This window comes from Scylla paramamosain, chromosome 44 (genome assembly GCF_035594125.1).
Source record: "Scylla paramamosain isolate STU-SP2022 chromosome 44, ASM3559412v1, whole genome shotgun sequence".
Lineage (NCBI taxonomy): Eukaryota > Metazoa > Arthropoda > Malacostraca > Decapoda > Portunidae > Scylla > Scylla paramamosain.
Genome location: NC_087194.1, coordinates 11,814,942 through 11,828,795, shown reverse-complemented (window position 1 = coordinate 11,828,795; position 13,854 = coordinate 11,814,942). Strand labels below are relative to the sequence as shown.

At 40.5% G+C, this 13,854-nt stretch overlaps 1 protein-coding gene across 11 annotated transcripts in view; it reads left to right on the top strand.

The window, feature by feature from the left end:
• LOC135094162 (uncharacterized) overlaps positions 1-13,854 on the top strand; it is a 120,898-nt gene that overhangs the window by 99,210 nt on the left and 7,834 nt on the right. For 8 of the 11 annotated variants that reach the window (XR_010263638.1, XR_010263634.1, XR_010263635.1 and 5 more), the window contains one exon: positions 11,549-11,827. The exons of the other annotated variants lie outside the window; for them this stretch is intronic. Coding sequence is in view for 2 of the 8 variants with exons in the window: in XM_063994006.1 (XP_063850076.1) it covers positions 11,549-11,740 (192 nt within the window). In the remaining 6 variants the exon portion in view is untranslated. The remainder of the gene's footprint in view (positions 1-11,548; positions 11,828-13,854) is intronic. 11 annotated transcript variants of the gene reach the window in all.

The window sequence follows — 13,854 nt, the reverse complement described above, 5'->3', positions numbered from 1 at the left end:
AATTTTTAGTAAACTCAAAGAAATTTTAGATGGACAATTAAAAGTAAAAGAAGTTATCCTTGATTTTGAACAAAGTATTTGGCGTGCTATCCCAGAAGTTTTCCCACATGTAGTTATGCGTGGTTGTGCATTTCACTGGGGAGAAGCAGTTTGGAGGAAGGCGCAAGTTCTTGGCCTCCAGTCTGCTTACACACATGATAGCAAAACCTACAAATTTGTAAGACAGCTGTTTTCTCTGCCGTATGTACCTGATGATCACATAGAAGGACTTTTTATAAGATTCTGTAGAAAAGCAGCTGGGTCACAACCACTCTTATTTAGAGTACATAAACAGTACATGGATTACGTCAGAAATGTGGCCTCCCAAAGTTTGGTGGGTATTTGATCGAAGTGTAAGAACTAACAATGACGTTGAAGGATGGCATTACAGACTTAATATGAAAGCACGTCAAGGCCAACTGAACTTCTATACTTTAATAACCCTACTACACACACACACTTGTAACGCTTCATGTAAAGTTTATAAATGATGGAAAGGTGTTGGCGTCACCAAAAAAATAAATATACAAAACACGGACGACTAGTCATGCTTTGGGAGGAATTTTCTCTGGGCACTAGAACAGCAAAAAGCTTACTGAAAGCTGCCTCTCATCATATTGCTGTGAATATGTAATGACTTGATTTTTCATGAAATACTCTAGTTTTATTTTCTAAACTGACTTTTGCATGTTTTTAGACTACAATTTTAATTGTATTTTACTGACTTTTGCATGTTTTTAGAGCATAATTTTAATTGTATTTTATCGTGAAATAAGTCAATTTTGAGCTGCTGAATTATTATTTAACTTTTAAACATGGTCCAAGTTGGTGGTCCGAGATGGTTATCGTGGTCCGAGTTAGTATAGACCAGGGCCGAGTTGGTGATGGTCCGAGTTGGGGGTGTAGCCTACAGCTCTACTGACTATTTAATTTCATTGTCTACCACCATTCTCACTAACAGCGGCGAAAAGAGACTGGGTTATATACCGAATCAATTTCTCTCTTCTCTTCTACTGACTGTATTATTTTAGTGTCCACCTCCACATCTAGCAAAAAAAAAAAAAAAAAAAAAGTATAACCAAGGGAATTTGTCTCCACGTCTCCACTGACTATTTAGTTTCTGAAGTGGAAAGCATTAGTACACGCTCTGTTCGCTAGAATACACGTCATCGACTGTCACAGTATTTACCACCAGGCAGTAATGGAAATCTTGTCAATAAATCCTTTGTGATGTGTGACGCCAAACCAACGACATCTACAACAATTTTCTTTTTTTTTCATTAATTTGTTCTTTTACTCTTTTTTCACATGACTGGGAAAGTTTACATCCCTTAGTATTTTCTCCCTATCATATTACACTTTTTCATTCACTCCTTGTCTGATAACTTTAAACTTGCCTATCAGATTTTTGAGAAATTAAACATTGGACAGTTCTATTTTTTTTTTTTTTTTTTTGTCAATATATCCTTACTCTTTCATTAAATATGTTCCTGGAGCAGCGTTCTTAAACACCCCTGTACTCCTCTTCGATTAATTTTCACGGAGTCTAATGAAAACTGTTGTGGACTTCAAGGATGTTTTCATGAGTCAAATGCTCTGTCAACAAGTAGTCTGTATCATCAATGATAAAAAAAAAAAAATACCCATGAGAATTCGACTAAGTTTTCGTGGCCAGTGATCGCTGCGATGAGAGAACAAAGTGATTCAGAACGCGGTCACTCTCTTTGCTGTTGTTTTACCCGCTCTCTCTGGCCTTGACCCTCGGAAGCCTTGTGGGCAGCGAGGTTTTTCTCTCGGCAAGTGAACATAGTCCTATTGAGACAACGAAGTGTTTCAGAAAGCTGCCACTATTCCTGGCGATATTCTGCCTGGTCTCTCTGGCCTTGACCCTCGGAGTCCTTGTGATCAGTATAATGTATCTTATTGTCGTCATAGACTCTCCTCTTCTCACCACGCTCCTTACAAAAAGTGTCTTGTATTTCGATAAACGGTTCTTTTTTCTTTCTTCTTTAGAGTTTGGGTATATTGTCTACCTCTCTCTCTCTCTCTCTCTCTCTCTCTCTCTCTGGCCTTGACCCTGGGAAGCCTAATAGTTAGGCTGTTTTGTCTTATCGTCACCATGAACTGTCCTCTCACAACTTTCCTTGCCAAAAATGTTTTCTGTCTTGGTTAAACATTTTTTTTCTTTTTACTTGAGTTTTGATACACTGACTCTCGGAAACCTTACACTTAGCTTCTTTTTTTCTTATTATTGCCTTCAACTGTTCTCATCTCACTCAGCACCTTGTCACAATTATAATATAACATTCTCCCTATCCTCCTTGCTTAAGTGTATGTACATTCCTTGTCACGTTCTACCTACTCCTCTCTCTCTCTCTCTCTCTCTCTCTCTCTCTCTCTCTCTGACTTTACCCCTCAGAAGCCTCAAGGTCAAGTTCATTTCTTGTATTTTCTCCATGATTTGAGCTCTTCCTCTCACCTCAGTTCCTTGCCAAAAGAATCTTCTATTTCTATAAATAACTTTCGTCTCTTTCTTAGTGTTTGGGCACGTTGAGGTTGTTCTAAATAGAGTAAATCTATTAATATGGTATTGTTTCTAGTGTTATCTTGTTATGTTTCTATATATCATACTGCCTGCCATTCTCTCTCTCTCTCTCTCTCTCTCTCTCTCTCTCTCTCTCTCTCTCTCTCTCTCTCTCTCTCTCTCTCTCTCTAGATGAAATGTGCAGGTACATAGAATGATAATGTATTTAAAGGAGAAAGACATATCAAGAAGTCTGGAACACACACACACACACACACACACACACACACGCGCGCGCGACAAGTGGAAAGATGGAAACACAGGAAAAGTGGATAGGCTCAGTGAGAGTTGTGTTTTTTGTTTTTTGAGTTGAGAGAGAGAGAGAGAGAGAGAGAGAGAGAGAGAGAGAGAGAGAGAGAGAGAGAGAGAGAAAAAAAAAAATTGGTGTGAAGGGGAGAGGGAGAGACATTCAACGCGATACTTTCTCCACTCTCTCTCTCTCTCTCTCTCTCTCTCTCTCTCTCTCTCTCTCTCTCTCTCTCTCTCTCTCTCAACTCAACGTTAAAACAGCAGGCGGTCTGGCGTTACGAAGGAGAATTTAGAAATAATATATAAAATCTCACTGTAATTACGAGAGAGAGAGAGAGAGAGAGAGAGAGAGAGAGAGAGAGAGAGAGAGGGAGAGAGACTCCACTGAATAACAAACTGATATGAACATGCCATGGAATAAAAACACCACCAAAAAAGTCAATATGTGTTGATGTGAATTTAGTGAAATGTCTTGCCTTATCGTCCTGTGGTGGTGGTGGTGGTTCTAATGTCTATCCCTTCTCGTTATGGAATATATGTTTCCTCTTAATTAAGTGGTAATTTAATACAGCAAGAAATTTAGGTCTGTGTGTGTGTGTGTGTGTGTGTGTCTGTGTCTTTGTCTGTATGTATGTCTGTGTGTGTGCGCGTGTGTGGGTACGTGTAATCCTTTATACGTGTATAATACTTTTTATTTTTCTAACGGTTTATCATTTTCCATGTTCAGTGTTTTTTTTTTTAGTCATTTTCCTCCTGTTTTATTTCTTGTTTATCTTTGTTTTGTTTGTTTCTGTTTATTATTGTTTTGTCTCAGTTTTATTCGTTTCTTTTTTATTCTAATTGTTATTCATCATATTCCTTTCTCTCCTCCTCCTCCTCCTCCTCCTCCTCTTCATCATCTCCCCTGCATCCTCCTTTCCTTCTCCACAGCTGCAGAAGGCACACTGATTCTCTCTCTCTCTCTCTCTCTCTCTCTCTCTCTCTCTCTCTCTCTCTCTCTCTCTCTCTCTCTCTCATATGTCATACCGTATAGTTCAGCCCTTATCATTTATGTATGGGCCTATTCCTTACGCTAATAAACAGTGTGTGTGTGTGTGTGTGTGTGTGTGTGGTTTAGTTTGACTTGGCTTAGGTAGGGTTGGGGTACATTAAGTTCTCTCAGGTTAGGTTTCGTTGTGTTTGATTGAATTTGGTTGGTTTGGTTAAGTTAGATTAGGTTTCGTTTGGATTAGGTTTGGTTAGGTTAGATCAAGTTGAGCGAGACTAGGTGAGGTTGGTTTGGGTTCGAGTCGGTCAAGTTAGATTAGGCTAGATTTGGTTTTCTTTTGTTTTCTTTAGTTTAGTTTGGTTAGGGTAGGTTAGATTAGGTTAGGTCAGGTCCAAGAATCACTCGAAAACAACAGTGTCTCGTGAAAACCTGTGTACACATTATCACACTTTATAAAAATAGATATAAGACGCGGAGCATCACGCGATGGGAGCCACGTACGAGGGAGGGAGTCAGCATGGCGACATGGCGTGTCTTAAGCAGGGTTATATCTATACAGTTAGCAAATTCGGCGAAGCGTTATCTATGAAATACCAACACGGGATGATTAATGGTACAGGGAGGGAGGGGGGGTGCGTAATGGCAGGAAAGCCGTGAGGGAAGATTATATTATTATTATAGTTTATTGACAGAATTTTTGCGATTACAAGGAGCTTAAAGTAAAAATCATTTCACTAAAATCATTATATCATATAAAAAGAGCTACAAATAAAAATCCTGTCCAGATAAAATTAACCAATTCACATTGCAAAAAACAAACTTTCTCCAAACTTAACTCCTAAAAAAATTCAAACTCCCTTTCTTTTAAAAAACAAGAACATTTTAGCCGTAAAGCTTTAACACATCCCAAACATAATCACATAAAGTGCCTAATAAAAAATTCAAACTCCCTTTCTTTTAAAAAAAAAACGAACATTTTAGCCGTAAAGCTTTAACACATCGCAAACATAATCACATAAAGTACCTAATTTACCCTTATACTTCATTAAACTGGTAAAACTACTAAAATCCAACATATTATATCTAGCCCTACAGTCCCTTGACAAAGAACAATTTAACAAAACATGAGACTCATCTTGTACTGCATTACTATCACACATACACAGTCGCAACTCTGCTGGTATTCCATTCCTTCTACCTGTCTCAATTTTTAAATCATGTGACATTAGTCGAAGCCTCGTAAGGGCCTGCCTTTTGTAGTCCGGGACAAACTCATTGCTGACATAAACTGGATGTACTGATAGTTCAGGGTTAATTACTGATCTGTACGCCACATACTTAGATGCCGTCTCGGGTTTTTCTCTAATGTTTATTTTGACTATATCCAGTGGATTTACGTTATCTCTATACTGTAGTGCCTTCATCACAAATTGATACCCTGGAGTATTAGCTACTCTGCACAACTCAAATGCAACATAGAATGGTTCTTCAACGTTCGGTTCCCTTAACTTTGATTCTAGAAATTTCCTTCTCCTTTTTGCTATGACATCAAGTACAGGTGGAATACCTGATTCAATAAGACACATGTCGGGGCTTGTAAATTTCCTTACCCCTAGCAAGTTCTTTACTGCTCTATTGTATTGAACAATTATCTTTCTAGGATTATTTGTCAACCATGTTTCTGAGCTATAAAGAAGGGCAGAAGTGACAGCAGCATCAAATACTTTGCGCTTGTATGTATATGGCATAATGTTATTTGCTGCACAAAAAATTGCAAATTTATTGAGTTGCATCTCATTCACGGTTTCGTGAAGGTCCAATACTGTGTTCATCTTTGCATCATCACAAATCCATGCCCCAAGGTAAAGATACTTATGAACACAGTCTATCTTGATGTTACGAACAGTTAGCGGCAATCTGTCTTCATCTGTACCTCGCACTACCATAAGTTTTGTTTTCTTTTCATTAAGTACCATTCCATATTCTTGGCAATAATCCAACACTGCGGTTAACTTTCTCACACACATTTCTTTAGAAGTAGCTAGTATTACCATGTCATCCATAAGAAGGAGCGTATGTAGTTTCCCCAAGAATCCATCTGTACGAGTATCTACACACCTGTTTATCATCCTAACCACCTCATCCATGTATATGGTGAATAAGAGACAACTCGATGGAGATCCTTGGCGGACTCCAACAGTGGCATCAATAGTTGCAGAACGTAACACACTTTGAGTACAGGAATACATAGCTTGTATAGCACGCAACATAACCTTACCACAACCACGTGATTTAAGCAATTCAAGCAATTTACCTCGAGGCACTCTATCATATGCTTTGCTGTAATCTATGAATAACATATACAGCTTCTTTTTCTTATAATTAGCCAGGTCACATAATATAATCTTAACGTCATTATTTGTTCGACACATCCTCGACCGCTTTGAGCACCTGCTTGACATTTATCAATACTTGTCCATAGTTTTAATCTGTTCAAAATTAAGTAATCATACAATTTTGCCAATGTATTCATAATGGATATGCCTCTGTAGTTTCCACATTCAAGTCTGTCTTTACCTCCTTTGAAGAGTACAAAAAGTTTGCTACAACTCCATGAAACTGGATAACACACATTAAGAAAAACAACGTTAAACATATGTAAAAAGAACATGATCCAGTCAACAGGTAAAGCTCTCATAATTCCTGGACAAATACCAACATAACTTTTTCTAACATTCACATCCTTGAGTACTTTATCTAATTCTTGTACAGTGAAAGGTTCGTCTAATACGGGTATCGTTGGAGTCGAGTCATCTATACATACAGTGCGAATACTATTAGTGTGACACTCATTATTTAACAAGCTCTCGAAATGGGTCTTTAGTTGATCGTCTTCAGGTTGTCTGTGTTCGTGCGTATCAATATTCCCTGACCAGTTAATGGCCTTCCATATGAACTTAGCATCATTTGTTTCTAATATCCTTCTCCAGCGCGGCAACGTTCTGTCCCACGTTTCTTCCTGCTGGTCGAGACGTCCACATCTGTTCCTACGAGCAGCTTCATGAATAATTTCACTGCTCGATCTGAAGGCTTCAGAAATATTTTCAATACTAACAGCGTCCGGATTCGGTGGATCGAGACTTAGCAATTCGGTACTGAAATCATGTAAGTTTACGGTGTCATATCTTGGACTTTTCCACATCGACTCGTTTGCACGTATTCTTCGGTATGACTCATCCAGACCGTTAGCTCGTTCTAACAGCTCTGTCGGGGAAACTTGAGTCATTTCTTTAGTAGCGAGATCTACGCAAATTGGGGCGTGGTCGGAACCTTTAACTGACTTGTTTACCTCGACCGAACTGACAAATCGTACGCAATCGGAAGTAACCACGCACAAGTCAATCTCCGATGTCCATCTTGATCCTCTTCTAAAAGATAAGTCACCTCCTAAGGTAGTTCCTTTTCTGTTCAGGTGATTCATCACAACCATATTGTTACTTCTACACATGTTACGCATCATACGCCCGTGACTATTCACTACCGGATCCTTCACACCATCATATCTATAGACACTTCCATCACCACACGACAACACATGTGATCCAACTCGTGCATTAAAATCACCTAAAACAACTACGTCACGAGTGTTCAAACACATCTCACTTAACGCTCGAAACGGTGAAGCTTCGCAATATAGTGAGTCTTCTGGAGGTATATAAACACCACCAAATTTCACATCTTTACACACCGATAAATTCACCCATATCATGTCATCTTCCTCCATGTTTACATTGGTCACATATTGCATCAACGCACATTTGATGAGCAACATAACACCACCTCTGTTACAGCCTACTCTTGACTTATTGTTATACATATAGAAACCAGGTACGCTTTTTTCATACGCACTTTTAACCTCTAACAGCCAAACCAGATCATATTGCATTAAGAACTTAAGAATTTCCGGATCATTCAATTTTTCCCTTACTCCACATACATTCCATGAACATAATTTCAACACACTGGTATTTTTCTTTGTATTCAGAAAAAATATGGTGAAAACTTATCGATTACATTGCCATCCCTTAACAACACACGAGAGGCGCATATGCAAGGAACACTATATCTAAGTCAGGGTATCTTCACTACTTTTAGCACGCTGTTGTGGAAGCTGTTGTTATTGTTGTTATTATAATATGTCTGTGGGAAAAACCAAAGTCCTTCTTTAGCAGGCACCGTCTTGCCCCTGATAGAGCAGGAGACCCGGACGTCAAAAAATATAGTAATAATAATAATAATAATAATAATAATAATAATAATGATAATAATAATAATAGGTAAATTAAATGTAACAGTAAAGGGAATACAAGAAACGATATCAAGGAAAATAGTCAAGTTAAATGAGATAAAAAAAAATAGTGTATAGAACAGTATATATATATTAGAGGTAACAGAAAGAGAGACTATAGCATATATTTGCGGCTTCACTGGTTTGCATGACGAGTTTCTTCCCAGGTGAACACAGACTGCGGCGTGACAGCAGGTAAACATAATCTATCTCCTCTCTGCCTGGGATTCGAACCCGTGATCTCTTGGAACCGAGTGATGGGTGTGAACTGAACACGCTGTTCCTTTTACCATCAAACTGGAATTTTTCAAACACAGCAAATATACAAATGTTACTTTAAAACTATATTTCTCTTCAAATGTCTTCCCGCACACAATGTTTTCAGCTTTGCATGATGCCGTAAAACAGTAACTGCCTTTCCCTTCTGTTTTTCTCCTCTCTGCTACCCTTTCACCTTCCCTCGAACACTTCCGTCCCTTCCCAATCAGTGCCACCAAATACTTGATGGCTTCAGTTTGCCCAAATGCCTCCACACACAACCAGACCTCACCAACCACCAGTACTCACTCTAGTGCATAAGACCATATATGAAACTGCACGAAGCCTGCCTGTAGACTTATCAGTGGCTGTCTCTGTATAAAACATGTTTGTCTATATCCACCTCGCATTACTACCCATAAATCTCTTTAACCAACAGCTCCCGCACTCACTTTAACAACTGTACACTTTTGTCGCCTTGTTCAGTCGACTCACAACCTTGCCCGGTGCGTAATCTTTTAATTTAGTGCTGGGAACCTTGAGTGTGCGAGTATATTCAGTCTTACCTCAGGCTGACGTCAAATTAATGAAAGGAGAGGGACGCGCGTGAGAATGGAGGCAGGAATGTCGCGTGCTGAAGTGTCCACTGTGAACACAACTTGCATGTATCGTGGTTGTAATTCACGTTGATAAACCCGCGCGTTCAGTACGACCATAGGGGATTAGGACACGTGCTGCGTCTTATAAGATGTAGTACGTATGAATATCCGATATGGTACGTAAGAGTGTGCATACTGTGTGTTGTTATGCTTCATGGAGACGATCAATAACCTCACAGCCTTCGCCTTAACTACGCTACGTTTCTTACTTTGGAGAGAGCAGATTATTACAAACAGGCGCCTGAGGGTCAATAGATCTACTGCTGCTTGTTCTTCCTTTCTGTTCATGTGCACATCGGTTGCAAAAGAATTTATGAATTAATACGATGATTTATGTTCATGTGCTCTGTTTTGTATAGCTGTTAGCATTATCATCATCGTCATCATTTCCTTCTTGTTCTTGTCATTGTTGTTGTTATTGTTGTTGTTGTTGTTGTCGTCGTCATTGTAGTTCTTCTTCTTCTTCTTCTTCTTCTTCTTCTTCATTATATTATTTTCCCCGTTGAAACCACTCCTGTACCGCGGCGACACACACACACACACACACACACACACACACACACACACACATGCGCTAATTCACCGTAATATTGTGAGGGTAAGCGCGGCCATTGTACGCGGGAGTGCAAGGAGCAAAGTGCAGAGGTGACGTTAACACCAGTCACATTACCTTCCAGCGCGCAGCCTTGTGGTAATCCTCCTCCTTGCGCCATTTGTATCTCATCGCCAGTTCGCGGAGTACAGACGCAATGCACGCACAAGAAAACACCGCGGCAGAACAAACAGTACAGATTCTCTAGCCTTTGTTGTGCTGTTTGTGTTGAATTGCACTATATTGAACTAACACATGTAGGATAGTGAATGAAAAGGCTACTTCCGCCACGCCGATCCTTCCAATTAGGACAGGATAATGCTCTGCCTGTCTGCCTCCCTGTCTTTCTTGCTGCCAGTCTTTCTCCTCCTGCTGCAGTGACTGGCTGACGGACAGTGCAGGCTGGTAGGCCACGCGGCGCCGAGGATACGTGGGCTGCATAGGAGCCGTTCATCTGATGCAATATCTGGGATAAACTCGTGTATACGCAGGAGATTTGCTCTTACACATATTTCGTTGAAAGTGATGAGCAATGCAGCGCTCGTTCTTTTCTGTTATGTATTCTGTCGACACCTTGATATTTTATGGCAGTAGTTTCTATTCTGGCGGTGATGTATGTTTTGGGATTAGTATGTAAATTTTGAGGGGATAATGATGAGGAACCAGAAAAATGCACAATCGTCTTTATCGTCTTGTTACTTGACCTTCCTTACAACAGCGTGTTCACAAGTGTTACTTCATCCTCTTTAGGACAACCTGCAGTGCATTATGGAAGTGGGGTCGCGTCAGGTGTCGGGGAGGTGAACAGCTTTCCACGCCTCTTGCTTATCAATAGGTGCTAAAGTCCATTTGTCTTCTTTTCTTCTTATTATTTTTAATTTCTTAATAAACACTCGGAATGACATGGAAGACCAGCCACCTTAGTTTCTGAGTTGCCCTCTTTGAATCTATATAATCCAAATCTAGCTTGGGTAATACGATTTAAAATAAGCTAAATTAAACTGTCATACCAAACTAACCTAAGTTATCTAATCTAGGTTAAGATAACTAAGCTAAAACAATGTAATCTAACCTAGCTCATCTTAACACAATCCACCCGGAATATAACTAAGGTGGCTAAACTTTGTCACTCTGCACCAGTCTCTCTACTCAAAGACATGTACAACACCTCCAGGCATCTCCTTACTGGTTCACGAGAAAATCTCCTTCACTGCTTTGCGCTGCTCCATTCACAAGTGGCTTATTTTCTCATATTTTAGCATATTCAGTTTAAACCATTTAACATCTTTGCCATCTCTTCAAGTTCAAGCAAATGATAGGTTAGGTCATTGTAGGTTATATTGAAATGGTATGTCCACATCTGTTGTGTATGAGAACATAAGAGCAAAAGAAAATCAGGGAAGTTGCGAGAAGCAATCAGGCCTACACATGGCGGTCCCTGTATGAAACACATCTGCCTATTTCCATTTATCATCTCCATCCATAAATTTGTCTGATCTTTTAAAGCTCCCTAATGATTCAGCACTAACAATCTGATTATTGAGTCCATTCCATTCATCTACCACTCTAGATGAATATGTGATCTGGAGACACACCAATGACATCTAAGGGAGTGACACAGCATTTCAGACTTTCTACCGCTTGTAGTTTGACACTTTCCACAGTTAAATCATGAAGGCTTACTGAAATGAAGTAACAAGTGCCTGTCATTACCAGTCAAAGAGTTAATTATGATCGACCACGTAGACGACGTCGAATCCAACAGCAGGGAGAAAATTATGTTGAATTGCTTGTAATATTTTGTGGTCCTTAATTACTGTTGACATTCCAGGGAGAGGGCAGGACAGCACACCGCGTGAGTGGCGAGGGACTGTTGCCCCACGTTCCGTCCATTCCTATTCACGTTGCCCCATCCCTGTCCTATTACATGAGTGTTGGTCTCCATGTCTCTGGTGAAGATGTATCCGGGGAAGAGGAGGAAGAGGGAGAGGTTACTGATTACTTCCATACGGCGTCCACTTAATAATATGAAGACCACCATATACCCAGTGTCTGGTGTGCAGCGAAAGGCGGTTTGCCAGGAGTATTAGTTAAGGAAGAAGAAGAAGAGGTACTACTACTGTCTGGTGCTGCCACTCTCCTGCTTCCATCTGTCCTTTCCTGCTTATCTCCTGCCTCGTCTCCATTTCAGACTAACCCTACCTTACCCTGCCTCACCTTTCCAACACCCCCATCATTTCTGCGTCACTCTGCCCTGTACTGTCTCACTCCTGGGTCACCTCTGCTTAAACTCCTTCCTCACTCATGTTTCATTGCTGGTTCATGCATGTCTCATTTCTGATTCATTTCTCTCTCTCTCTCTCTCTCTCTCTCTCTCTCTCTCTCTCTCTCTCTCTCTCTCTCTCTCTCTCTCTCCATATATATATATATATATATATATATATATATATATATATATATATATATATATATATATATATATATATATATATATATATATATATATATATATATATATATATATATATAATGTGAACATCTGAAAGATTTGAGTTTGTGTATCGCAATTTATAATCTCTGAGTGCTTCCCGCCGAGATAGTAATTTTTTGTTTTTTTCTAATTGTCACAGATAAAGTGACCTGAATGCACAGCTCTGGAAACACACACACACACACACACACACACACACACACACACGGATAACTGTTGTACTGGCCTCACGCTCGTGTTTCTGGATTCTCAGTGATAGTTTTTATTTTAAACTTTGCAACACGAGTAGTAATAGCAGCGGCAGCAGCAGCAACAGGAGCCGCTGTTCAACACAGCCAAACAGCACAGCCACAAAGGCAGAGCCACACAGCACACAGCCATTCAATCACACACTCACACACACACACTCAATCACACACACACACACACACACACACACAGCACAGCACAGCTACACAGCACAGCCACACAACACAAATCCACACAGCACACAGCCACACAACACACAACACACAGCACACACCCACACAGCCACACAGCACACAGCCACTCGACCACCCACACACACACACACACACACACACACACACACACACACACAGCACAGCACAGCCACACAACACACAGCCACGCAGCACATAGTCACACAGCCACACAGCCACACAGCAGTACAACCACACAGCACACAGCCGCGGAATGCACAGATGCTGGTGGGCTGATCGCTGAAGCGGCTGTGTCCTCTCGGAAATTCTAGAGAATGTGGCCTCCTGTTTCCAGCTTAAAGATCTCTAAATCCTAGTGCAAATAAGGCTTTGGCAGGAGTTCAGGGCGCCTGCAGGGAAAATAGAATTACCTTGTTATGTATTTGAAGCTGCCATCCAATCAGTGGGGAGCAGGTGGTGAGGGTTTTTGCTCCGCCCACTACTCGCCTCTCGCCTTTGCCACCAGGCCCGACGCCCCACTCACTGTGTCGTCTTTGGCAGTTTCCCTGGTGTCATGGGTTATCGCCATGTACCAATCTCCTCCAGTTGTTTCTATCCCTTGCATCTTCCTCAGTGACTCCTGTCCTTTGCAATTCTACTGTAATTCCATCAGGTTAGAGTTTTCTCAATTTTACATCACTTTCGGGGCGGAGGGGGTATAGTCAGCAGTGAGGCTTAAGACGCAAACACTCAGAAATCATAGGGACAAGGCTGCTAACACCTTTGCTCACTGTTCGCAAAACAATTCCACACAGCAGTTTGTGAAATATGTGGAACAGTGAGTTGGTCATAATCAGACAGAACAGGTAATTTATAAAGATTTTTTTTTTTTTTTTTTTTTTTACACAGGTTTCTATGTCCTCTTGTTTAGTGTTTTGGTGGTACCGGATGAAGAGGCATAATTTTCTTGCAGCACTGGGGTGAGTCACTCCTTCATAGACACAGGTTCTATTGAGTGTGACACGGAAACTTCTCTGGTCTGTGTTGTAACTTTGCTGTATGATGCAATTTTCTAAGGCTGTCAAAGGACCTTCGTTCCTTGATTTTAGTCGCTCCTTTAATCTTACGCCTCACTCCTAAACCTTCATTCATTTTCTAGTGTGTGTGTGTGTGTGTGAGAGAGAGAGAGAGAGAGAGAGAGAGAGAGAGAGAGAGAGAGAGAGA